At 49.8% G+C, this 21,807-nt stretch overlaps 1 protein-coding gene across 2 annotated transcripts; it reads right to left on the reverse strand.

Annotated features, from left to right (window-relative positions):
- Window positions 1–287: 287 nt before the first annotated feature.
- On the reverse strand, window positions 288–21,525 carry CCDC83 (coiled-coil domain containing 83). 2 transcript variants are annotated; one of them, XM_039915015.1, is made up of 12 exons: window positions 21,471–21,499; window positions 19,464–19,660; window positions 16,395–16,508; window positions 14,880–14,964; window positions 11,976–12,144; window positions 10,512–10,679; window positions 5,930–6,021; window positions 4,834–4,902; window positions 3,129–3,250; window positions 2,108–2,163; window positions 1,290–1,489; window positions 288–598 (listed from the first exon to the last, which is right to left on the reverse strand). In XM_039915015.1, the coding sequence occupies exons 3-12, from the start codon at window positions 16,490–16,492 to the stop codon at window positions 434–436; spliced, it is 1,224 nt and encodes a 407-aa protein (XP_039770949.1). In that variant the 5' UTR covers window positions 16,493–16,508; window positions 19,464–19,660; window positions 21,471–21,499; the 3' UTR covers window positions 288–433. The 2 variants fall into 2 exon arrangements, with proteins under 2 accessions (XP_039770949.1, XP_028903671.1); XM_029047838.2 differs by lacking the exon at window positions 19,464–19,660 and having other exon boundaries at window positions 21,471–21,525.
- Window positions 21,526–21,807: the final 282 nt, after the last annotated feature.

Below are 21,807 nucleotides of genomic sequence, written 5' to 3' on the forward strand. Positions count from 1 at the left end.
GTCCGGAAGACGATCCTGTCCCGGGCACGTACGTGTACCTGGTGGTGCCTGGGGAGGCCCGAGAAGCAAAGTGGCCTAGAGGTTAGAGCCCGGGCCTGGGTTCTAATCCCGGCCCCTCCGCTTGTCTGCCGCGTGACCTCGGGCCGGTGGGTTCGCCTCTCCGTTACCTCGTCTGTGAAGTTGGGATCGACAGCCCCCCGCGGGCTGTGGCTTGTATCCACCTCGGTGCTCGGGACGGCGCTCGGCATATAATGCGTGCTTAACGATCGTTATTAAAAACAGGACAATCTGTGGGACGGAGCAGGGCCCGCACCCAGATTTTCAACATCTGGATCTGGGGCACTTTAATGAAACACCCCCGCTAAGCCTCAAATCCTTCCTGTGGCATCCCGTCCACGGTGGGCGGCGGGGCCGGGGGCGCCCCGGCCCCTCGTTAGAGGAGCGACTTGGCCGTCCTGCGGGTGATGTGGCAGCCTGGCTCCTGCAGCCCTTGGTACTCTCTTCTGTCCGGGACCTCCTTCTCGTCCTTGTGGATGGGCATCGCCAGCCCTTCCACGCGCATGAATTTCACGTCCAGCGAACCCATCTCCGTGTATTCCTGGGGGAACGGTTTGGAGACGACAGAGAGGGTGAGGCGGGCGTACGGCGGCCCGGGGCCCACCCCGAGCCTCTGAGTAAAGAGGGGTTTTCCCTCTCCCCTCTCTGTGGGGCTCCACCCCTTCTCTTGCACCTCATAATTACTCGCGTGAATAATTCGACAGCCTCCCCGCGACGCCTGAAAACGAGAGGACGGTGCCATCGTCGGGTCCGTCCCGGCCCAGGAGGCCGCCTCCGGGCTGGGGGACGCCCAGAGGAACCGTTCCTCGGTTGCCCACCCGGAAGCCGGCCCCATCTTCTCGTGAATTTATCCAGAACCTCCTTTAACCCCGTGACGTTTCCCGCGGCATCACTCTCCCCGAGAGAACTCGGTTTCCTCATCCGGTGGAATGACTCGAGACTCTGAAAGCAGAGGAAGGGCCGAGGGGAGGAAGGTCTGTGCTGCCCGGACGGGTGCGGACCCCGGGCTTTATATCCCCCCCGTGACTCGCGGGCTAAACGATTCCTTCTGATGATGAGTGTTCGGGGCGGGCGAGTAGCGCGGTGTCCAGCGGGCATCTGTGGGAACGGGAACCCCCGGGGTTCCGGGAGAGCCGGTGGCGCCTACTACCCACCTGGAGGTTCCGGGCCCAGCCTTTGAACGCCACGGCGCCCGGTTGGGTTGCTCGACAAAATCACTTGGAAAAACCTACCCTGAAATCCTGGTCCTCCTGATAGAGCAAGGAGCCGAGACCCGAAGCAGAAGATCCTGATAAGCGACTGCCTTCGTGTAAAAAATGGCCCTCTTTAGGGGCCACGGAGGCGTCCGGGGAATCCGGCTTAAAAGACAACCTTTCCTTGTCCCAAGGGGCTATTTTACTCCCGAGAATTAAAGGTTCCGTTTTCCACCTGCCTGCAGGGAAGAAGGGAAAATCAGAGGAGGGAAAAAGAAATATGGAGAGAGATCGGATTTGAGGAGACAACAATTCAGTTTTAGGATTTTCGAGAAAGGAGGGTGTTGGCCTAGCGGGCAGAGCACTAGTCTGGGAGTCGGAGGGACCTGGGTTCTAATCCCGCCTCTGCCACTCGTCTGCGGTGTGACGTTGGGCAGGTCGCTTCTCTGTGCCTCGGTGACTTGGTCTGCAGAATGTGGATTAAGACTGCGAGCCCTGTGCGGGACGGGGACCGTGTCCAATCCGATTAGCTTTGTCTCTACCCCGCTGCTCAGAGCAGTGCTTGACGTGAGCGCGTAAACAAATATCGTTCCTATTATTAGATAGCATTTCTCCTAAACTTCACCTCCTCACCCTTTCGCCCTTCTCCACTGTCTGATTGCCGTGAGGACGCTCCCAGTTCATCCCAGTGGGAAACTTTTAAACCCAACTGGGTTTGGAGAAAGGGTCCCCCACCCTCGGTTTCCAGAGGCTGCCCCGGCCCTCCTCCCCACGCGGCCGGCTCCGAGTCCCGCTTTCCCACTCCCGTCGCCTCCTCCACTGAGACTTGATACGACCTGAATGCGGTTTTATCGCACCTCTCCTCTCTCTTGGGTGATCTTCCAGTCCAGCACACTGGGTCAGAAATAAGTGCCTAAACGACACACGTAATGACGAACTTATTCCTCTCCCCGAAAGGGAGGTCGAAACGATGAGATGGGGCTCTCGTTTTCGTTTTCATTTAAGCTTTTTTTTCGTTTTCGTTTTCATTAAAGCTTTCGTTCACCCCGGAGGGCGAGTCTACAGCCTTAGACTCAGCCCCACGAGGACCGCGCGACACGGTCCGTGGCCCCCAAGGGACTCGGGAGCTAGAAGGAGGTGGGGGAAGACAGGACGCCTAACGGTGAAGACGTCAGCAGGACGAGGGGGCCTTAGAGACGGTCCCCAGAATCCTCAGGAAATGCCCGTTGAGGCCAAACTGGTTTGAGGTCCGTCTCGGTCCCGCCTGCTGTAGTCCAAGCTCGTTTTCCTCTCCATCTAACCTCAGGGGATGGAGGAAGATCGGTCACCATGGTAACCCAGTTGTGCAATAAGCTCTCTATCTTCCCCCGCTGTCCCCTCTAGTTCCCTCCTGATGCTCAATTCCCTGGGTCCCTTCGCCCTCTTGCAGCTTCTCCCCGTATCCCCCGCGGGGACTTCTCCACATTCCTACTGGATTGGGGGTTCCGGATCTGATGAGCTTGTATCTACCCCGGTGCTCAGTAGAGTGCTTGGCACATGGTGAGCACTTAACAGGTGCCATTTATGTTAAAAAAAAAAAAAATAAAATAACCCACTGGACAGGGAATACGGTAACGGGGGAGGGTCGATCCAGGGTTCCTCGGAGCCAAACGCCCTCCTCAGTCTATCGGCATCGAGCCCGTCCTCCGGACGGCGTCTTCCGCCCCTCACGACCACCGGCCGTCCACCCTGCCCCCTCACCCGTCCCCCCTCCTGCTTCGTGGACCGGAACGAATTCTCTCCTTCCCGTCCCTCCGCCCCAATAGTCCCCACGACACCCAGGGAACACAGCCACACGTGGCTGCTACAGCGCCGTTGGTATGCGGGCGATGGTTTCACCTGGGTACTTTGAGATCCTTTAGTCGGCAGTCAAACATTTCGCTGACAAGCTTTATGTTTTCTTCTTCCAAGAGCTGCGTGTCAAGTTCCAGCTCCTCCACCTCCTTCCTATAAAGCGTAACCTATTCAGAACGAGAGAGGGAAGGGGTTTGATGACGTTGGTATTTGTTAAGGGCTTACTATGTGCAGAGCACTGTTCTAAGCGCTGGGGTAGATACGGGGTCATCGGGTCGTCCCAGTTGAGGCGCACAGTTAATCCCCATTTTGCAGATGAGGGAACCGAGGCCCAGAGAAGTGAAGTGACTTGCCCACGGTCACACGGCTGCCAGGTGGCAGAGCTGGGATTCGAACCCATGACCTCTGACTCCCAAGCCCGGGCACTTTCCACTGAGCCGCGCCGCTTCTCGTGTTTGGTGGGCGGGCACCTGCTGGAGCTGTGGGCCAGTGGTGGGCAACCCAGCAGCCCCCCTCACCCTGGTGGGTTTGTCCCCAGGGGGCTGAGCAATGGTGTCGTTTATTTTTTAGCCAAATGCTAAGGTGGAACTCCCTCACCCGGGAGCCGACATGTGATTTTCACAGCATCCCTCTTGGAGCTTGGTTTCTTGAAACGATTTATTTTAAAATGGACTTTTTTTATACGGTATTTGTTAAGCATTCACTATGGGCCGGGTCCTGTACTAAGCACTGGGGTAGATACCAGATAACCGGGCTGGACGCGGTCCCCGTTCCACATGGGGCCGACTGCCTTACTCCCCATTTTACAGGCGGGCAAACTGAAGCACGGGGAAGTGAAGTGACTCGCCCGAGGTCACCCAGCAGACGAATGGTGGAGCTGGAATTAGAACCCAGGTCCTTCTGACACCCAGGCCCACGCTCTTCCCACTAGGCCACGTTGCTTCTCCTCGGATGTGGACCCTGAACTTAGTGAGGATCGGCTTTCTTGTCTCCACGTGCGCTTTGGACACCGGGCCCTGACCCGGAGAGACCGTGACCCAGTTTCATTTTTAAATACTCGGAATTTCCAACCTTTCGTACGGCCGGGAGACCCGGGACCTCCCACGGGCATCGTATCCAACATCTCGAGTGGTTTCACCACCGTGAGCTAAAGAACCTCTCGGCCTCAAATGGGAAAGGATCCCACCGGCGGCGAAACGATGCTTCTCGCCGCGTCCCTTAGTTGGGCCGGATAGAGGACAAGCAAGAATGCCACTAGACCCACATTGGCAGAGGGATCTTGGGCGAAAGGGCCTAAGGCGGCGGCACTGTGACAAAATCTATCCTCTCTTCTCCATGCTAGGCCGACCCTTTCTAGAGTGCCGGATCTTTCTCTGGATCCTCAGTTCCAGAAGGCGTAAGAAGGGTTTAAAGGACCACACGAAGACGGTGAAAAGTTGGGAAGGTGAAGAAAAAGCGGAAAGGGACTGAGGCGAATTAGCCCTCAGCTTTCTTGAGGCTGATTGAATGATGGACTTCAAATAGAAGACCACTGGAGAGTTTCACCCTCTCAATACTGAAGACGGTAAAAGAGCGAAGGGGCTTAGTCTGTGGCACAAGGAACTTGGGTTACGTAGAGGAATGACAGGCCTCTCGTGAGGCAGGTGACCAAGGAAGACTGTTTTGTCTCCTGCCCCGCAGCTGGGCCGGGGCGGAATCTTCTAAGGAAGTGAAAGGGTTTTGTCTTTTCAAAAAAGGACAGGACAGTTACCTCTCTTTTAAGCCAGTCATTTTCCTTGATCTCTGTATAACTGTTTCTATCGATGCTCCTTACGGCTTTCTGGGAAGATAAAGTTGTTTTAACGATGAAGCGTTTTCACACGAGAACGATCACGGGCAGAGATGAGATGCACCAAAATAAAGGTTTGGGGATATTTGTCTTCTTCGCTGCATCGGTTAGTTCTCCATAGAAATGACTGAAGCATTTACGCTCAATTGCCCCTTCAGGGCTACCAAGTTACTAGCCTAATTTTGCACTGCAGAGTAATAATAATAATAATGTTGGTATTCGTTAAGCGCTTACTATATGCAGAGCACTGTTCTAAGCGCTGGGGTAGACACAGGGTCATCAGGTTGTCCCACGTGAGGCTCACAGTTAATCCCCATTTTACAGATGAGGTAACTGAGGCACAGAGAAGTGAAGTGACTCGCCCACAGTCACACAGCTGACAAGTGGCAGAGTCGGGATTCGAACCTATGACCTCTGACTCCCAAGCCCGGGGTCTTTCCACTGAGCCACGGCCTAGCAGGATTAGTCACATTCTGCATTAATAACGAAGGATTTCTTGGCTTTGGTTTTTACGGCTCAGAAGTTACCAAATGGAAATTAAAACCAAGACAACTCAGCGTGCCCCTCTCAGGGTCGCACCTGAAGATTTTCCAGTATTCTACCAGTGTCGACCACGGGACGGAGAGTTAAGCACAGGCCCGTCCGTTCCATCCCTAGCTTGGGCGGCGCAAGAGAGTGGCAGGCCATCGCTACAAGTCGAAACTCCCCTGAGCTGGGCGGGAGAGGAGAGAGTCGAGGGCGGAGACCCAAGTTGACTGCGTGGAAGGACTTCTGTATTTTTACCCAGAAAAATCTACGGATACACTACCAGAACGACGGCAGACGGAGGTGGGGTGAACTGGGAGCGATGTCCCCATGGTATCGCTGTGGATCGGAGACGACTCGACAGCACAGAACCAGAAATTTGGCCTGAACTGTATTCCTAACCACGTGTATCCTTGCTTCCATAATCCTGATTCCCCATCTCTGCTTCTGAAGCGAGGCACTCAGAAAGTTTATGGGAAAGCTGAAGATATACCTTGGTGGCTAATTCCTTCTTGTCATCCACTTGCATCAAAGTGAATCTGCCAATTTTCTTTATTGCTTCTTCCGCGGTGAGTCGAAAATTCTCTTCCAAAAGAGAAACAGATTATGTTGAACGCTGTCTTACGGAGTCGCGTGATAAAAAGGCCTAGCTCGTTCGAGGTGGATTCAACAAATGTGGGTAATGGGAAATGTGATTGTCTTTATAGAGAAATGGCTGTGACACCGTAGTAGACTACTCGTGTCCCAAATAAATCTAGCCTCTACTGACAAACTAACACTTTAGGGCTGGGAGGGAAGGCAGTGTTGCTTAGTGGTTAAATGCTCGGTCAGTGGAAGGGGGAGGGAGAATGGGAGAGGAGGGAGAGAGAGAAATCGTACCAAGGGATGATTCTGAAGGGAAAGATAAGGAAATCGGAAGGAAAGTGAGTGATAAAGAAAACAGCGGGAGTGGGTGATTTAGAGAGCCCTGAATGGTTCACATGTCTCAGATGGGGCTCACCTAGAAGTTACCAAGTCCTATGACGACTGAGTCCTTTTCCTCTAGAAAAACAGTGCTCAAAGCAATTTAGGAATGTACGTATCCAGGGAGGAGCAAATCGATGAATTAGTTGTCTTGGGAAGTACGCTGAGCGAGGCACCCGCTACGAGGGCCTCTTGGAGCTTCAGCTTTCGAGGCAGAGCTACAGTTGCATTTCCAGTCCCCTAATCCAGATTAGTTTCCCATTCGGTGCTCTTTCCAGTATTACTCTGCTCCCTCCACAATGGCAAAACTGGGCTAGGGGCTCCCGTTGGGGAATCAGGGAGCATCCCATTTCTGGCTTCTCACAGAAGCGAAAAGCCTCACCAAGCGTAACCACCTCAGGATCTTTCTCCCGTCGTCGACCCCCATCCCAGCCCACGGGGTTAGGCCGGGATACGGATTTGATCAAGACGGCCTATTTTCCTCCTCAAGTCACACAGTCCTCCGAAGCCGGGTTCTGATCCCTACCCCGCCACTTATCTGCTGTGCGACCTGGGGCGACGAGTCACTTCTCTGGGCCGCGGTTACCTCACCTGTAAATTGGAGATGAAAACTGTGAGCCCCACGTGGGACGTGGACTGTGTCTGATGAGTTTGGTACAGTGCTTGGCATATTTAGGTGCCATAAAAAAAAGAAGAAAAAAATGTTCCGTGCTCTTGGCTAGGGTGGGTTTTCTTTTTCTGAGAGGATCCATAAAACACCGGGTGTTCCTCCCTGCCATTAAATACTAACCCTCTTACTCTAAATCACGCAAAGTGCACAATATCCTCTAACCTGCTTAGTGTTTGCTCTCAAAACGTTTACATCCTAATCCTCACAGAACAACGCTAATGGACTTTTCTCTTCTGCCTTCCTCTCAGAGTTCAGGTGGATTTCTCCTGGCTGCAGGAGGAGGGTTCTGCAGTGGGAAAGTTGTGACAGTCCCTGGCTCGGAGGAGGCGCGTTCCAACTCAGAAAAATGCCACCAAACCCTTGCGGACCCATCACAGCTCCGTGAATTGAGAGCAGCTGGGAGAAAGTATGAATTCTCATAAAAATGGAAAATGCAACCCTCGGGCAATCAGTCAGACAACCAGCCACAAGCGGGCAGGACGCTGTACTAAGCGTTTGGGAAAGTGCGCTACGGCGGAGTTGGGAGCCGTGGCCCTTGCCCACGAGGAGCTTAAAGTCTGCAGCGGGAGACGGACGCTAAAGTAGATTAGGGATAAGGACCGCGCTCGACTTTTTAAGCCGCTGTCTATCCTCAGCACATGCGCGTGTTTTATGTGGATCCTCAGCTAGTTATTGGTTATTCAGCTATGCCCATCCTGATACATTTGAACTACTTCCTGTTATAACCCTTTTTTCTTCCTCTTGCACCCACTATTTATAAGCTTGCTCCGTCCACCCCATTAGGCTGGGGCTTCCGGAGGGGAGTGGTAGTGAGTCTTGCTTTTGCCTTTCCCTCCCCAGCGTTTAGCAGAGAGTTCTTCGCTCAGAAGATGCTTTTTTAAAAACTGGGTTCGTTAAGCACTTACTATGTGCCGGGCACTGTACTAAACTCATCGGATTGGACCCGGTCCCTGTCCCGCGAGGGGCTCACAGTCCTAATCCCCATTCTACAGATGAGGAAAATGAGGCCCAGAGACGTGAAGTGACTCGCGCAAGGTCGCCCAGCAGACGAGTGGCAGAGCCGGGATTAGAACTCAGGTCCGTCTAACTCCCGGGGCCGGGCTCTTTCCACCAGGCAGCTTCTCAAACTCACACAGAGGTAGAAATCAAACACGGAGGCCATTTTCCATAAAGTCTGCTTCTTTTCCAATGGTGTGTGACAGGAGTGACGGTGGTATTCATTTCGATTACCTCCCTGCCCCCATTTTCCTACTTGCAATCGAGCTCTATACCGTGAGTACCAAGCGGCTTAGCTCGGGAGAGTGCGGAAGGGTTAAGCAGACGTGAGTCCCTGCCCTCATGGACTTTCCAAGTCAGCTGGGGAGAGAGACTTTAAATTGATAAATGGAGAAAGAAGGAAAGCGAGAAGGAAAGGGGGGGAATATGTACCTCTGTCAGTGCTTAAGTCATAGAGTAGGTAAGAAATAAACATAAATGCAGCATTAATGTTGATTAACAGTTGTGGTGTTTAAGCACTCACTCTGGGCCAAGCTCTGTGCTAAGCCCGGGGAGAGATACGATGCAGTTTCCATTCTACATGGGGCTCAAAGTCTGAGGGGGAGGGAGAATAGGTGTTTAATCCTCGTTCTAATAATAATAATAATGTTGGTATTTGTTAAGCACTCACTATGTTCTAAGCGCTGGGGTGGATACAGGGTAATCAGGTCGTCCCACGTGAGGCTCCCCGTCTTCATCCCCATTTTCCAGACGAGGGAACTGAGGCCCAGAGAAGTGAAGTGACTCGCCCACGGTCACCCAGCTGACGAGTGGCGGAGCGGGGATTCGAACCCATGACCTCAGACTCCCAAGCCCGGGCTCTTTCCACCGAGCCACGCCGCTTCTACAGATCGGGAAATCAAAGCATAAGGAAGTGCGGTGACACGCCTAAGGTCACACGGCAGAAGAGCGGCAGATCCCGGAGGAGATGTCATTTTAGAATGACTTTGAAGATGGAGAGACCGTTGGTCTGTTGGATAGCAAGGCCGGGGGAGTTCCAGGAAGGAAGGAGGGCGTGAGCAAGGGGCGGGAGCCTCACGTTTATATTCATTTTTTTTTCAAACTAGGAGTCCCAGCTCCCAGAGTGGAAAGGTTCTCTTTCCCTGTCTAGCGGGAGCCCATTTCCATACTCTTTCACCGGACCTTTATTTATGAATAGAAATGAGAAGGAGTTCGTTGAAGAGTAGGTAACTGCTGACTAGAACGCCGAGTAAGATTCATCTTTTCCACGGCCTCCTGTGTTCAATAACCTAGTGAACTATTAAAAGGCCGGGTCACCTCTGGGAGCCGTGACTTATCTGGTTCTGTGATGTTGTTTGCGAAATGAGACCAGAAAATTGTACAGCTTTTTGGCCAAGAGAAAAATAATCCCGGGGAAATTGAGGAAAAGAGCAGCCAGTGGTTTCGCCCTATTGGTGGGATTACAATCTTCTTTCTTGCCGGCTCAGGGTCTCTGTTCCCGGAAACTGGCCTAGCGTCAGTGGTTGCTGATGACAGAGAGATTTTGAAATGCCCGCTGGGTTTGGGGGAGATGACAGATACCGCGTACGGGTCCCGGGCTGGCTGAGAAGGGACCGTCGTGGCTGCCGAGGGGAAAATACCCAAGGCCGAACATCAAGATTGGGTCAAACTGGGACGGGGACACGGCGCTTGAGGGAGCCAGGCTGTTTTCTGATGAGACAAATCTAAAAATACCCTGACATGAAGATTTCAGAACACATTTGAGTGCTTTTTTTTAAATTTTGCATGGCCCTAGAAGTAAGCAGCGTGAGTCAGTGGAAAGAGCCCGGGCTTGGGAGTCAGAGGTCGTGGGTTCGAATGCCCGCTCTGCCACTTGACAGCTGTGTGACTGTGGGCAAGTCACTTCACTTCTCTGTGCCTCAGTTACCTCATCTGTAAAATGGGGAATAACCGTGAGCCTCACGTGGGACAACCTGATGACCCTGTATCTACCCTAGCACTTAGAACAGTGCTCTGCACATAGTAAGCACTTAACAAATGGCAACATTATTATTAGTATTATTAGGCCCTGTAACCAACAAGCTCTTTCAGTCCAAACTTGATAAGCCTGAGGGCGATTCAACGGTTCATCCCTGTCAAAAATATTAGAAATGTGTGAATTCAGTGCCGTCTGAAGGGTTTGAAACAAATGATTTCGTTCGGTTCATTTGCCTGTGACTTTCTCAACACAGCTTACACACCCATAAGTGAATTTTACAGTCAGTAGCACCTGAACGTGGACAGTTTTGTGTCTCACACCCACGCAAACACACTCCTGTTGGGTTGTTCTTCAGATCAAAGATGACACCGCGGCTGACCACACTGTCAGAGAATCTGTCGCAGCGATGTACCCTTGGCTTGCACGCATTCGCCCACCCGTACCAGAACTGACTTGGGGACCACTGACCTATCATTTTTTCTGTATTTTTTTTGATGATCTGGATCTCATTTTCTAAGGAAGAGATTTCGTTGGCATGTTTTTTGCTCCCCACGTTCTTGTATTCCTCCAAATATTCCTTCTCGCTGCGTTTCTGAATGTATTTTTTCTCAGCACTCTCCACCCGCACGCGCATGTCTGTTGGAAGAAAATAAGGACGGCTCATCCTTGGCAGCTTCAGATCAACGGACTGGAAGAGGGCAAACTCTTAATCAAAGCAAGGGAATGAACATTTCCTACGAAGACCAGATCAGAAAGTGCCTTTTTCTTCTCTTTTGTTAGCATGAGGCCTGGGCAAGTCTTGCTAGCTGCCCAAAAGATCGTTTTGTGCTTCTAAGTTTCCAATCTGAGACTCTCGGTTGGAACTCACATTTCAAAGATTCTGTCACAGTTCGCTGCTGACAGAGCCGATAAGCGTGTGCTGGCCCGTGACTGAGGAAGAATAGCAGATAACTGTCCTGTTCGGCCCCGCTAACTGGGAGCCGTTGTATTTCGGAGTCTTGCTCTGGAAACTAAGGTTTTTGTCTAAAGGATTGGCCCGATTTTGTATAATGGATTAAATGACATGTATTATTCATTATTCTTGAGATCAGGCCCGTGGGCAGTAGCTGGTTACAACTTAAGTCATCCCGAAGCGCGTGACAATTTTCTTTTGAGAAAGGTTACTTTGATAGAGTTTTCTGAAAAGTTTATTTCCTTGAATGGAGAAATGGCATCATATGCTGCTCATGAGTGCAGAACACTTTTCTCCGATTCGTATTAAATACGTTGGGGGATGGAGGAATGCAGCTATTAAACGCCGTTAAGTTGTAACCATTATAAATGATTAACTGGGCTGAGCGACCGCTCCGGTAATTTTTTCTTCGCATTTCCTTAATGCCCCAGGTCCTCAGCTACAAATTTGCGTGGTTCAGTCACTGTAAAATATCTATTGCTCCTCATAATAATCATAATAATTATGGTATTTGTTAAGCCCTTACTATGTGCCATGCGCTGTTCTAAGCGCTGAAGTAGATACAGGTTGTCCCACGTGGGGCTCACAGTTTTAATCCCCATTTTTTACAGATGAGGTCACTGAGTTAAGTAGCTCACCCGAAGTCACACAGCAGACGGGTGGCGAAGCCGGGATTAGAACCCACGGCCTCTGACTCCCAGGCCCGGGCTCTTTCCACTAAGCCACGCCACTTATCATCTCAAGTACGTCTACAGGTCACTATCTGCGACCAGATTTACCTAATTGTAAACACCGATGGTGTTGTTCAAAAGGCTTCTACAGTCCGCATAAAATTTATCATATGCGCTTAGAATGTCTGAGGCAGTGTTCATTATTTGAAAATTCTTTTAGCAGAGCCTGGTGCTCTTCAGAGATAACACACTATATAAATCCACTAAATAAAATGTCACTTGGACCATGTCACCTAACCATTAACCTACCTTCCAAATTCTTTTCCTGGTCTTTGACAAATCGCCATTTTTCTTTCATGGCTTCTTCAATTTCTTCCTTCGTTACAATCGGCTCGTGTTCTAACTTCTTCTCCTCGTCTCTCATTTTGCCTAGTATATTCTTGATATGCCACAGCTGTTCTTTCTTTAGGCGTTCATTCTAAGATGAAATAATGATCGAACTCTGTTTGGACTGGACTGTGTACGTTTTTCTAAATGTGATCGCCCATCGAAAGAAGTATCCCATTGGTAAAAAAGAAAAAAAATCGGGTTTTTTTTGACATGACTCTAAGTTCAGATTTAGCAATAACGCTACTGATGATACTTGACCCTTGAGATCGATGCCCAACCGACAGTTCCATTCACCGCCCGCCCAAGTGAAGGGGCCAGTTTACAACTTCTATGGCTTCTGGGAAATGAAAATCAAGGAGCTCCCTCTCTGCCTTCCCCCGTTTGCATTACGTCTCTATTTTTCGGTGGGTGCCCTCCTCTCTCTCAGGAACTGTAGCCGGGGGCGGGGGGAAAATAGTGAGTGCCTCTTAGGATGGTGGGGGATACGGGGTGAGGGCAGGTGACCCTTGGGGGTGGGGCACTGTGGGGGAGGTTGAGACACAAATGTCATCCCGGTCTGTCATTGGTGCCAGATACTGTTTCGAATCCTGCTTCTTGGTGTCACGTTCTTCCTAAAGCTTCTGCCTCAAACGAGCTAACTCTTCCCGAAGGCTACATTGTCCGTTGCGCACCATTTTTTTTTCCTCGGAAGGCCAAAGCTTTGTTTTTTTTTGAGCTTGTCCCTCCTTATCTCTGACATTTTTGTTTGCACTCCCTGCTAGGATTCCCCAGCTAAACTCTTTCAGCAACTGCTCGCCTTGTTAATATCCATTCTTCTCCACGGTACTTGCCTAGTCAAGCTATCTGGCGGTGAGTCTCCCTTCCACGTTCGCAGACGATCGTTTGGACCTCACTGGTCGTTTGACCCTCACTGCCGTCTTGCCCTCCTCTTCAAAGTTTAGTTTATTTCGAGGGAAGTTGGAGGAGTTGATGGGAAAAGAGACGCGGGAATCCACTTAAGGAGGAAATATAATTGAAGTACAACCTCCTTGAAGGCAAAGGCTGACTCGTGTGTCTTTGCGCTCTGACAGTTGGGATCAATCAAGCCTATTTATTGAGTGTTTACTGTGTGGTTGTGAGTTACAGTTGTAACTCAAGAACCGTTTCGCCCGACTCAATGAATGAGCCTCTGTTCTTTTAAGTCAGCCTCCAATTTTACCTCTGGGTCATACGCTTTTCCTTTCTGGGGCAAAGAAAGGACTTTTTGGACTGTGTCTGCCCGTTCTGCTGTATTGTATTCTCTCCAGTACTCCGTACAGTGCTCCGCATACAGTAAGTGCTCCATAAATACCGTTGATCCATTTTCTATCTTAATACTGTGACACAGCTAGCTTCTAATCCACCCTTAGAAATCCTACAGTTTCTTGATACGGTAGGTTTTATGTCCCTGTGATGAGGTTCAAATGCTTGGAAAATATAAAACATTGCTTTTACGTACCTCAACCCCTGCAACAAAAAATCCTTTTACCACAGAAAAGACCCGGATCTTACTTCATCTTCAAATAAAGATAAAATCGCGGGGGGGGGGGGGGGCACCTGAAATGACTCTGGATGGATGGAACCAAAACTGCTTGGAAATGAATAACTCTGAAAAGAAGGAATCGCTTTTGGTTTTTTCATGGAAAATCCCTTTGCCAAACCACCGCATTGCTGACAGAACACTTTTCAAATCCAGCCTTTTCCATTTTCATCTGAAGAAATGGAAAACGCTTGGACCAAGTAGATTTTGAATAAATGGTGGTTAATTGATTTCTGGGGCTCCTTTCAAGCTAATCAGACTGCACTGCTGTTAGTCAATTTTCCTAAGGTAAAAAAACAGACAAAACACATTTCCCCCATCAGCGCTAGTTTGAAAAACTAAAACAAAACCCCTCATTTATCTTTTTCTAGACTTGGAGAAGAAACACGGTTCTCTATGTTTACAGTCTCAAGATGTGAATTTTGAACTAAATATTATTCTTTTGAGGGTCTCTGGAATTTTCCTCTTGAAAAACTATGACTTCTGCACAGCCTTAAAAAAGCTTCTGCCATCAAATTCCTACCAGCGATAGTTTGAATTCAGTTTAAATTAATTGGAAGCAGGTGGATAAGATGACCCTCAGATTACACACTGGTTTTAAAATGAAGGAAAAAAGAGTTTGGCAAAGTGCACTCCGAGTTTGACCAAACCCAAAGTGCTTGTAAAGTAACTCGGGGATGTTCACTGGGTTCATTCTCATAGGCCAAAACGAGGAAGTTTTGTTATCTTTTTGTGCCTGATAAAGTGGACCTGGCTTTTTATTTGTTTATTTACACAAGCCAGGACCAGTATAACCCAAGAGAAGAGAATAGAGACCCATTAATGAGCTACCACCAAGGAATTGCTTTTCTTCTCACTAGTCTTGTTTGACATTATAAAGCCCTCTTAGAAGAAGTATCAATAAGTCTGGGGACTCTTGGTACCCAAAATACCCCACGTTGAAAGCCACTCAAAGTTTAAAGAAAAAGGAAAAGAAGGAAAGGCAGATATAATAAAAAAAAAAGTAGTGTCATACTTCAGTTGAATAAGGGTGGTAGATGTTGAGATTACATTTCAGACTCCTAAATGACTAAAACGTATAGTTTCCACTGTGAGAATAGCAAACACCAGCCTCAAGGTGGAAGAGATTTGATCAATGGGGCTTGAAATCATGATTAACTTCCAAAATAAGGTGAATAATGTCGCTTGGATGGACAGTCAATCAATGGAGTTCTAAAGGCATTTTAAAGTCTTTAAGAAACGTGCATATTAAATAGAATACTCACCCTTTCTTGGGACTTTAGGTTTTTTTCTTTAAGTTTTTTTACTTGAACCAAAAGTTGTTCTATCGCCTCTTCCTTTATCTCGATGCTGAAGAGAAACCCAGATGGAATCGTTTGGAATTATTGGAAGAGCTAATGGAGATGCCCTACTCTCAGATTAATCTGGGACTTCAGATTCCAGTAGACTACAACAGCTACCGCCGAGAAGCAGGAGGGCCTAGTGGGAAGAGCACGGGGCTGGAGTCCAAGGACCTGGGTTCTAAACCCGGTTCTGCCAGCTGCCTGCAGTGTGACCTGCGGCAAGTCATTTAACTTTCCAATGGCTCAGACTTCTCATCTGTAAAATGGGGATACCTGTCCTCCCTCCTACTTGAGCTCTGAGCCCCATGTGGCAGAGGGACTGTGTCCGATCTGATCGATTTCTATCTACCTCAGCTTTTAGAGCGCTGCTTGACGCATAGTAAGTGCTTAAAAAATGTAATAATCATAATAATGACAGCAATAAGTCTGATCGGAGAGTGGGTCCAGATTGGAACAGGTTTTGGAGAGCCAATCGGGTCCAAATGTATCTCGAGGATGTTTGCTCCGGGTCTACGCTAATTCCAGGCCCAGGACACCCAAGCTAAGCGGTCCAATTCGGAGGCGCGTGAATGTTCCGATGTGTCCCGAAGAATCCCAGTTCGGAGTCCTTGGACTTCTTCTCAGACTCCTTCTGAGAATCAGAACGACCTGGGTTCTAATCTCGGCCCTGCCACTTGCCTGCCATGTGGCCTTGGGCAAGTCGCTTCACGTCTTCGTCCCTCAGTTACCTCAGCTGTAAAATGGGGATTACGACGGTGAGCCGCAGGTGGGACGTGGACTGGGTCCAACCTGATTGTCTTGTCTCGACCCCACCGCTTAGTACAGTGCCTGGCACATAGTAAGCTCTTAACAGACACCATTAAAAGAGAGAGAGAAGGGAGGAGAAACCTGAAGGAGAGCGGAGGAAGCTTGTACTATGCGGGGACTCCAGCACTCCAACTAAATCACGTCACCCCAAGCCCCCAATTAGCCACTTGGATTCTGTTGGAAGCTGGGCTGACCTCAGCTCCTTCCTCTATTGAAGCCTAATTCGATTACCTTTGGAGGGAAAGGGATTTTATAACTCTCACTAAACCCGCGGGACTGTGGTTCATCATAAACTCCACATTCTGGGCCATTTAATGATGTTTCTGAAGAGCTTTCCGCTTTTATTCAACGCTCCAAAAGCCAAGGAAATATCTTATTTTTAAAAGAATCCCCCCCACACCATTCTTAACGTTAACCGACCAAAGCTGAGAAGAGTGAATTCCATACATTTCCTTTGGAGAAGAAACCTCTTCAGTCAGATTCATGGGAGTTTTGTTGGCATGAGGAGAATGGAATTAGAGACTCCTTGATACCATTTCCTGTTTCTGGAGGGCGGTGGATTTAATCGTGAGTTCATACACTGACTGACACTTCAGTCAGAAACTTTTTCACTTCAGAATGTACACTTACTGGTACGCTATCAGTGCTTCGCTGAAAGGCATTTTATTCTCTTTAGGTGGTCCATCTTGGGTTTCCGTTTTCTTTTTTTTCTCCATATTTACGACCATATGGATGATCCAACTCCTAATGAAAAAAGAAAGCAAGGTCAGGGTACTGGTCATCTCTATTTTTTGTCGAATCCCTGTTTTGTGCTAACACCCTCAAAGTCCAATTAGGAGAGTCCTTCCTGGGGCAGTTTTTCCTAAAGTTTAGACCAACAGAGCCGGAGGGGACCTCAAGGAACCAACCCAGTTTTGTTTTTTAATATCATTTGTTAAGTGCTGACTGTGTGGCAGGCACTGAACTTACCCCTGGGGTTGGATCTCAGGTCGGACACAGTCCATGTCCCACATGGGGCTCACGGTCTTCATCCCCGACTTTTCCAGATGAGTTACCCGAGGCCCCAGAGCAGTGAAGTGACTTGCCCGAGGTCAAGCAGCGGACTAGTGATGGAGCCAGGATTAGAATCCAGGGCCTTCTGACTCCCAGCCCTATTCTCTGTCCACTAGGCCGTGCTGCTTCAGGTTCCCTCCCATGGGGCGAGTGACCGACGAAGACATTTAGGATGGGACATCTAGTCTTTTGTGAAAGCAACACATCTTCATACAATGAGGAACTTGTCATCCCAGCACGTTGTGCGGGCAGAAAATACCGGCAGGTCCGAGAGGATGTGGGGGAAATTCACGGGTGAGAAGCCCCCGGTCGGCTACTTAGACCGTGACGCCCAAGAGGAGCGGGGACCGTGTCCGATCTTATCAAGTCGTATCTACCCCAGCGCTTCGTCAAGTGCTTGACCCATAGTAAGTGCTTAACAGATACAAGCAGCATGGCCTAGTGGGAAGAGCACAGAGCTGGGAGACAGAAGGGTCTGGGTTCTAATCCCAGCCCTGCCACTGGTCTGCTGTGTGCCCTTGGGCAAGTCATTTCACTTCTCTGGGCCTCAGTTACCTCACTGGAAAATAGAGATTAATACCGTGAGCCCCACGTGGGTCATGGACTGTGTCCAACCTGATTAACTTGGATCCACCCCAGCGCTTAGGACAGTGCCTGGCACATAGGAAGCACTTAAATACTGCAATTATTATTATAAATGAATAAAAAGAATAATGACAATGATATTATTAGGAAGATTAGGGATGTAAAAGAAAAGTTGGGGAGATTAATAACAACACTAATGACGGTATTTGTTAAGCACTCACTATGTGCCGAGCACTGTTCTAAGCACTAGGGTAGATACAAGGTAATCGGGTTGTCCCACATGGGGCTCACACTTTACAGCTGAGGTAACTGAGGCATAGAGAAGTGAAGTGATTTGCCCAAAGTCACACAGCTGACAAGTGGAGGAGCCGGGATTAGATCCCGCAACCTCTGGCTCCCAAATCCGTGCTGTTTCCACTAAGGCACCCTGCTTCTGGTACAGGACAACCAGTGATGATAAATGTCAAGAGGGACAGCCCTCCGAGAGGTTTGGGGGGGGGGGGGTTGGCCCCAGGACTGCCATTTTAAAATGTGTGCAGGAGTTTATTACGGGACCTTAATAAATGAAATGAAAACGATTTTAAATTTCCTGGACCTCAGGAAATATCATCATCTTCCCTGACCATGTTTTTGAAGTATCTACTTGATGCAGCGTACTGTACTATCGATGTATTTGAAGAACCTATGGAAAATGAATCTAATATGAACCCTGTCCTTAAAGAGATTGTAATCCTGTGGAAAAGTCAAACAGGCTTACATGGTCAAATAAACTGTGGTTAAAGTATTTACTAGTAAATATAAACCACAAAAGAGAGGATAGGTAAATCAATAACCAGTAAAAACACCACAATCTCAAGGGAACGGTTCAATTCAGTAATGTATCATATTCATGATATTTATTATAATGATTAAATATCATTGAAATTTATAATGTATTATATTATTTCGGTGATTTGATTTTTATAGTTTATTGTAGCGTCTGTTTCAGTTAGATTGCATCCTCCTTGAGGGTAGGGATCATGAGTATCAATTATTGATTTCTCCCAAGCACTTAGTACGGTTCTCTGCATACGTACTATGGATTGAGGTGGCTGAGACAGGATGGGGATTGATCTGCAAAGCCTCACGGAGGGTAAGTAAAATTTACAGTTATTTAATTTTTTTTAAATTATCCTCTGAAGGTAAAGCGTATCAACGCAACTTCCTAATTCTTGTTTTTGGCTTTCCTCCCTGCCCTAAGCTCCTTATGGGCGGGGAACATGTCTTCCAATTATCTCCGTTCTATCTCTGTCTCTGTTCTATCTCTGTCGCAGCTCTCCCAAGCACTTAGTACAGTTCTCTGCACATAGTAAGAGCTCAATAAATACTAACGATTGAGTTTGGGAACCATCATGAGCCATCATCTCTTTTTGACAACCAAGAGTCACTAGACTTCACCGGAGAAACCTCGCCGATCTTTTCCTTTTCAACAAATTAGGTTCACGTTACCTCAAAAGAGGGCTTTTACTCCAAGACTGGTGTCAAAATGAAAAATGGCAAAGGGCCCTCGGAATTCACGGTTCCAAAATAAACGCTCGGATATATCCCAAAGCAAATTCAGACGGCATAATTAGCATTTAGATCCTTTAATGTGCCGGGAAGAGTATTTCCATATTTGATAATGTCTTGCTTCCGAATGACAATTCAACTCCTGAACCCCCAAATTTCTAGAAGGTCACAGTCCTAGGAGAGAATTGTTGAATTACAGTTGGAAGTCTATCGTGAGTTGGTCAACAACATGGGTTTATTAAGCTCCCCATAGAGCATGGCACTCTTTTAGACAGAAGCTGGAGTTAAAAAGAATTTGCAAAATACCGCCGCTACCCTGTGCAAATTTGAATCGAAAGGGAAAGATAAAAGAGGTGGATTCACGTAACTGCAGTTCAAACTGCGCGCTTACTGCACGCAGAGCACTGTGTTAAACACCTGGTCCTGCAACTGTTTGAAAAACGAATAACTTTAAAGAATCTTAGCAGCAAGAGACATTCAGCAGAGCCCAGAAGACGCCGGGGCAATACGGACCTCTAGAAAGTGGGAAGTGTTCTTGGCACACCTCCTGGGTTCCCGGAGCTCTCGCAGCGCTCCGGACCTCCGTAAATTCGGCGAAAAATGTGTCCGTCACTTTAACGATCCGGATAATTCGTCTCTCTCCCTCCCCTCCACCTCCCGGAATCGAAAGGGGCACCGTACCACACGACGTGATAGTCTTTAGTGAGGGGCTGGTGGAGAAAATTGTATTTACTGAGCACTTGTGCTGAGAGAAGGTGGGGAACTTCCCCCCGCGACCCCCAGTGCAGGCCTGGTGAGTGGAACCAACTCTTGACATGCCACCGTGAAGTTCTCTCTCTTCCCACCTGCCTTCTTGGCTTCATTCATTAATTCAATCATATTTATTGAGTGCTTACAGTGTGCAGAGAACTGTACTAGGCACTTAGAAAAGTACAGCACAACAATAAACGATGATATTTCCTGCCCACAACGGGGAGCCGGACATCAAAACAAGCAGATGAAATGACAGATACGTGCACAAGTGCTTCGGGGCTGGGGGCCGGGGTGGGGGGAAGAGCAAAGGGATAAATGACAGATAGGTACGTAAGTGCCGAGGGGCTGAAAGTGGGGAAGAGCAAAGGGAGCAAGTCGGGGAGACGCAGAAGGGAGCGGGAGGTGAGGAAAAGTGGGGCTTAGTCTGGGAAGGCCTCTTGGAGGGGCTGGGCCTTCAGTAAGGCTTTGAAGGGGAGGGAGGGCGGTCGTCTGTCGGATTAGGGAGGGAGGATGTTCCAGGCCAGAGGCGGGATGCGGGCCAGGGGTCGACAGGGGGGATGGAGGCCCAGTCAGAAGGTTAGCGCTAGGCCTGATGTGGGCTGGGTCTTGGCTCGGAGGTGAGACAAGGCTCCTTCCCCCTACCAGACAGAGACAGGCACAAACACACACATACACGCTGTCTCTGTCTCTCCCTCCCTCCCTCCCTCCTAGGTGAGCTCCCCTTTGGCACCAAAGTGAGCGGGGAGGCGACCTCTCCGGGCTGGAGCATCCCGGCTGAGTTGGGGGGGGGGGGGGGGTCTTTGGGGATGGAGGTGCCGGGGCGGGGCCATCATTCATTCGATCGTATTTCTTGAGCGCCGACTGTGTGCAGAGCACTGTACTGAGTGCTCGGGAACTACAATACAGTACTAAATAATGTTGGTATTTGTTAAACGCTTCCTATGTGCCGAGCACCGTCCTAAGCGCTGGGGGAGACACCGGGTCATCTGATCGTCCCACGGGAGGCTCCCAGTCTTCATCCCCATTTCACAGATGAGGGAACGGAGGCACAGAGAAGTGACTCGCCCACAGTCACCCAGCTGACAGGTACTAAAGAGAGACGATCCCTGCCCACGGCGGGCTTACAGTCCAGAGAGGGTTATTCATTCATTCGATAGTATTTATTGAGCGCTGACTAGGTGCAGGGCACTGGACTGAGCGCTTGGAATGGACAGGTGGGCAACTGAGAGAGGCCAGCCCGGCCCAGTGACGGGCTCCCGGTCTAATCGGGGGAGACGGACGGGCAAAAATAATAATGTCGGGATCTGTTAAGCGCTTACTCTGTGCAGAGCACTGTTCTAAGCGCTGGGGAAGCAGCGTGGCCCAGTGGAAAGAGCCCGGGCTTTGGAGTCAGGGCTCATGAGTTCGAATCCCAGCTCTGCCACTTGTCGGCTGTGTGACCGTGGGCGAGTCACTTCACTTCTCTGGGCCTCAGTTCCCTCATCTGTAAAATGGGGATTAAGACTGTGAGCCCCACGGGGGACGACCCGATTCCCCTGTGTCTACCCCAGCGCTTAGAACGGTGCTCGGCACATAGTAAGCGCTTAACAAATACCAACATTATTATTATTATTATTATGGGGGAGATACAGGGTAACAAGACAGATACAGGTAAAAACAAGACAAGTTAATAGCAATCAAGGGGATCCGTCGGGGGAGTGGTGGGGGGGGAGGGGTTCCCTCCTCTCCCTCCCCCCCCCGACCTCGGCCCGCAGGACGGTGACCCACCCGCTCGCTTCTGCCCCGGGGCTCCGAGCCGTCAGCATCGGCGGGGTCGCCGTGGCAACGGCCGCCGCTCCGTCACCCGGGCGACCGGTCGCCCGGGCGACCGCCCCGCCCGCGCCGCTCTCGGCCGGCAGCGCCACCCGGTGGCCAAGGCGGGGAACTGAGGCGGCAGGGGAGCGAGAAGCCTCCTCCGAGAAGCCCTCCCTGACTGCGCGCTCCTCCTCTTCTCCCACTCCCCCCTGCCTGGCTCCTCCCCTCTCCCCTCTCCAGAGAAGCAGCGTGGCTCAGTGGAAAGAGCGCGGGCTTTGGAGTCCGAGGTCATGGGTTCAAATCCCAGCTC

The sequence above is a fragment of the Ornithorhynchus anatinus genome, chromosome 20 (genome assembly GCF_004115215.2).
Source record: "Ornithorhynchus anatinus isolate Pmale09 chromosome 20, mOrnAna1.pri.v4, whole genome shotgun sequence".
Classification (NCBI taxonomy): domain Eukaryota; kingdom Metazoa; phylum Chordata; class Mammalia; order Monotremata; family Ornithorhynchidae; genus Ornithorhynchus; species Ornithorhynchus anatinus.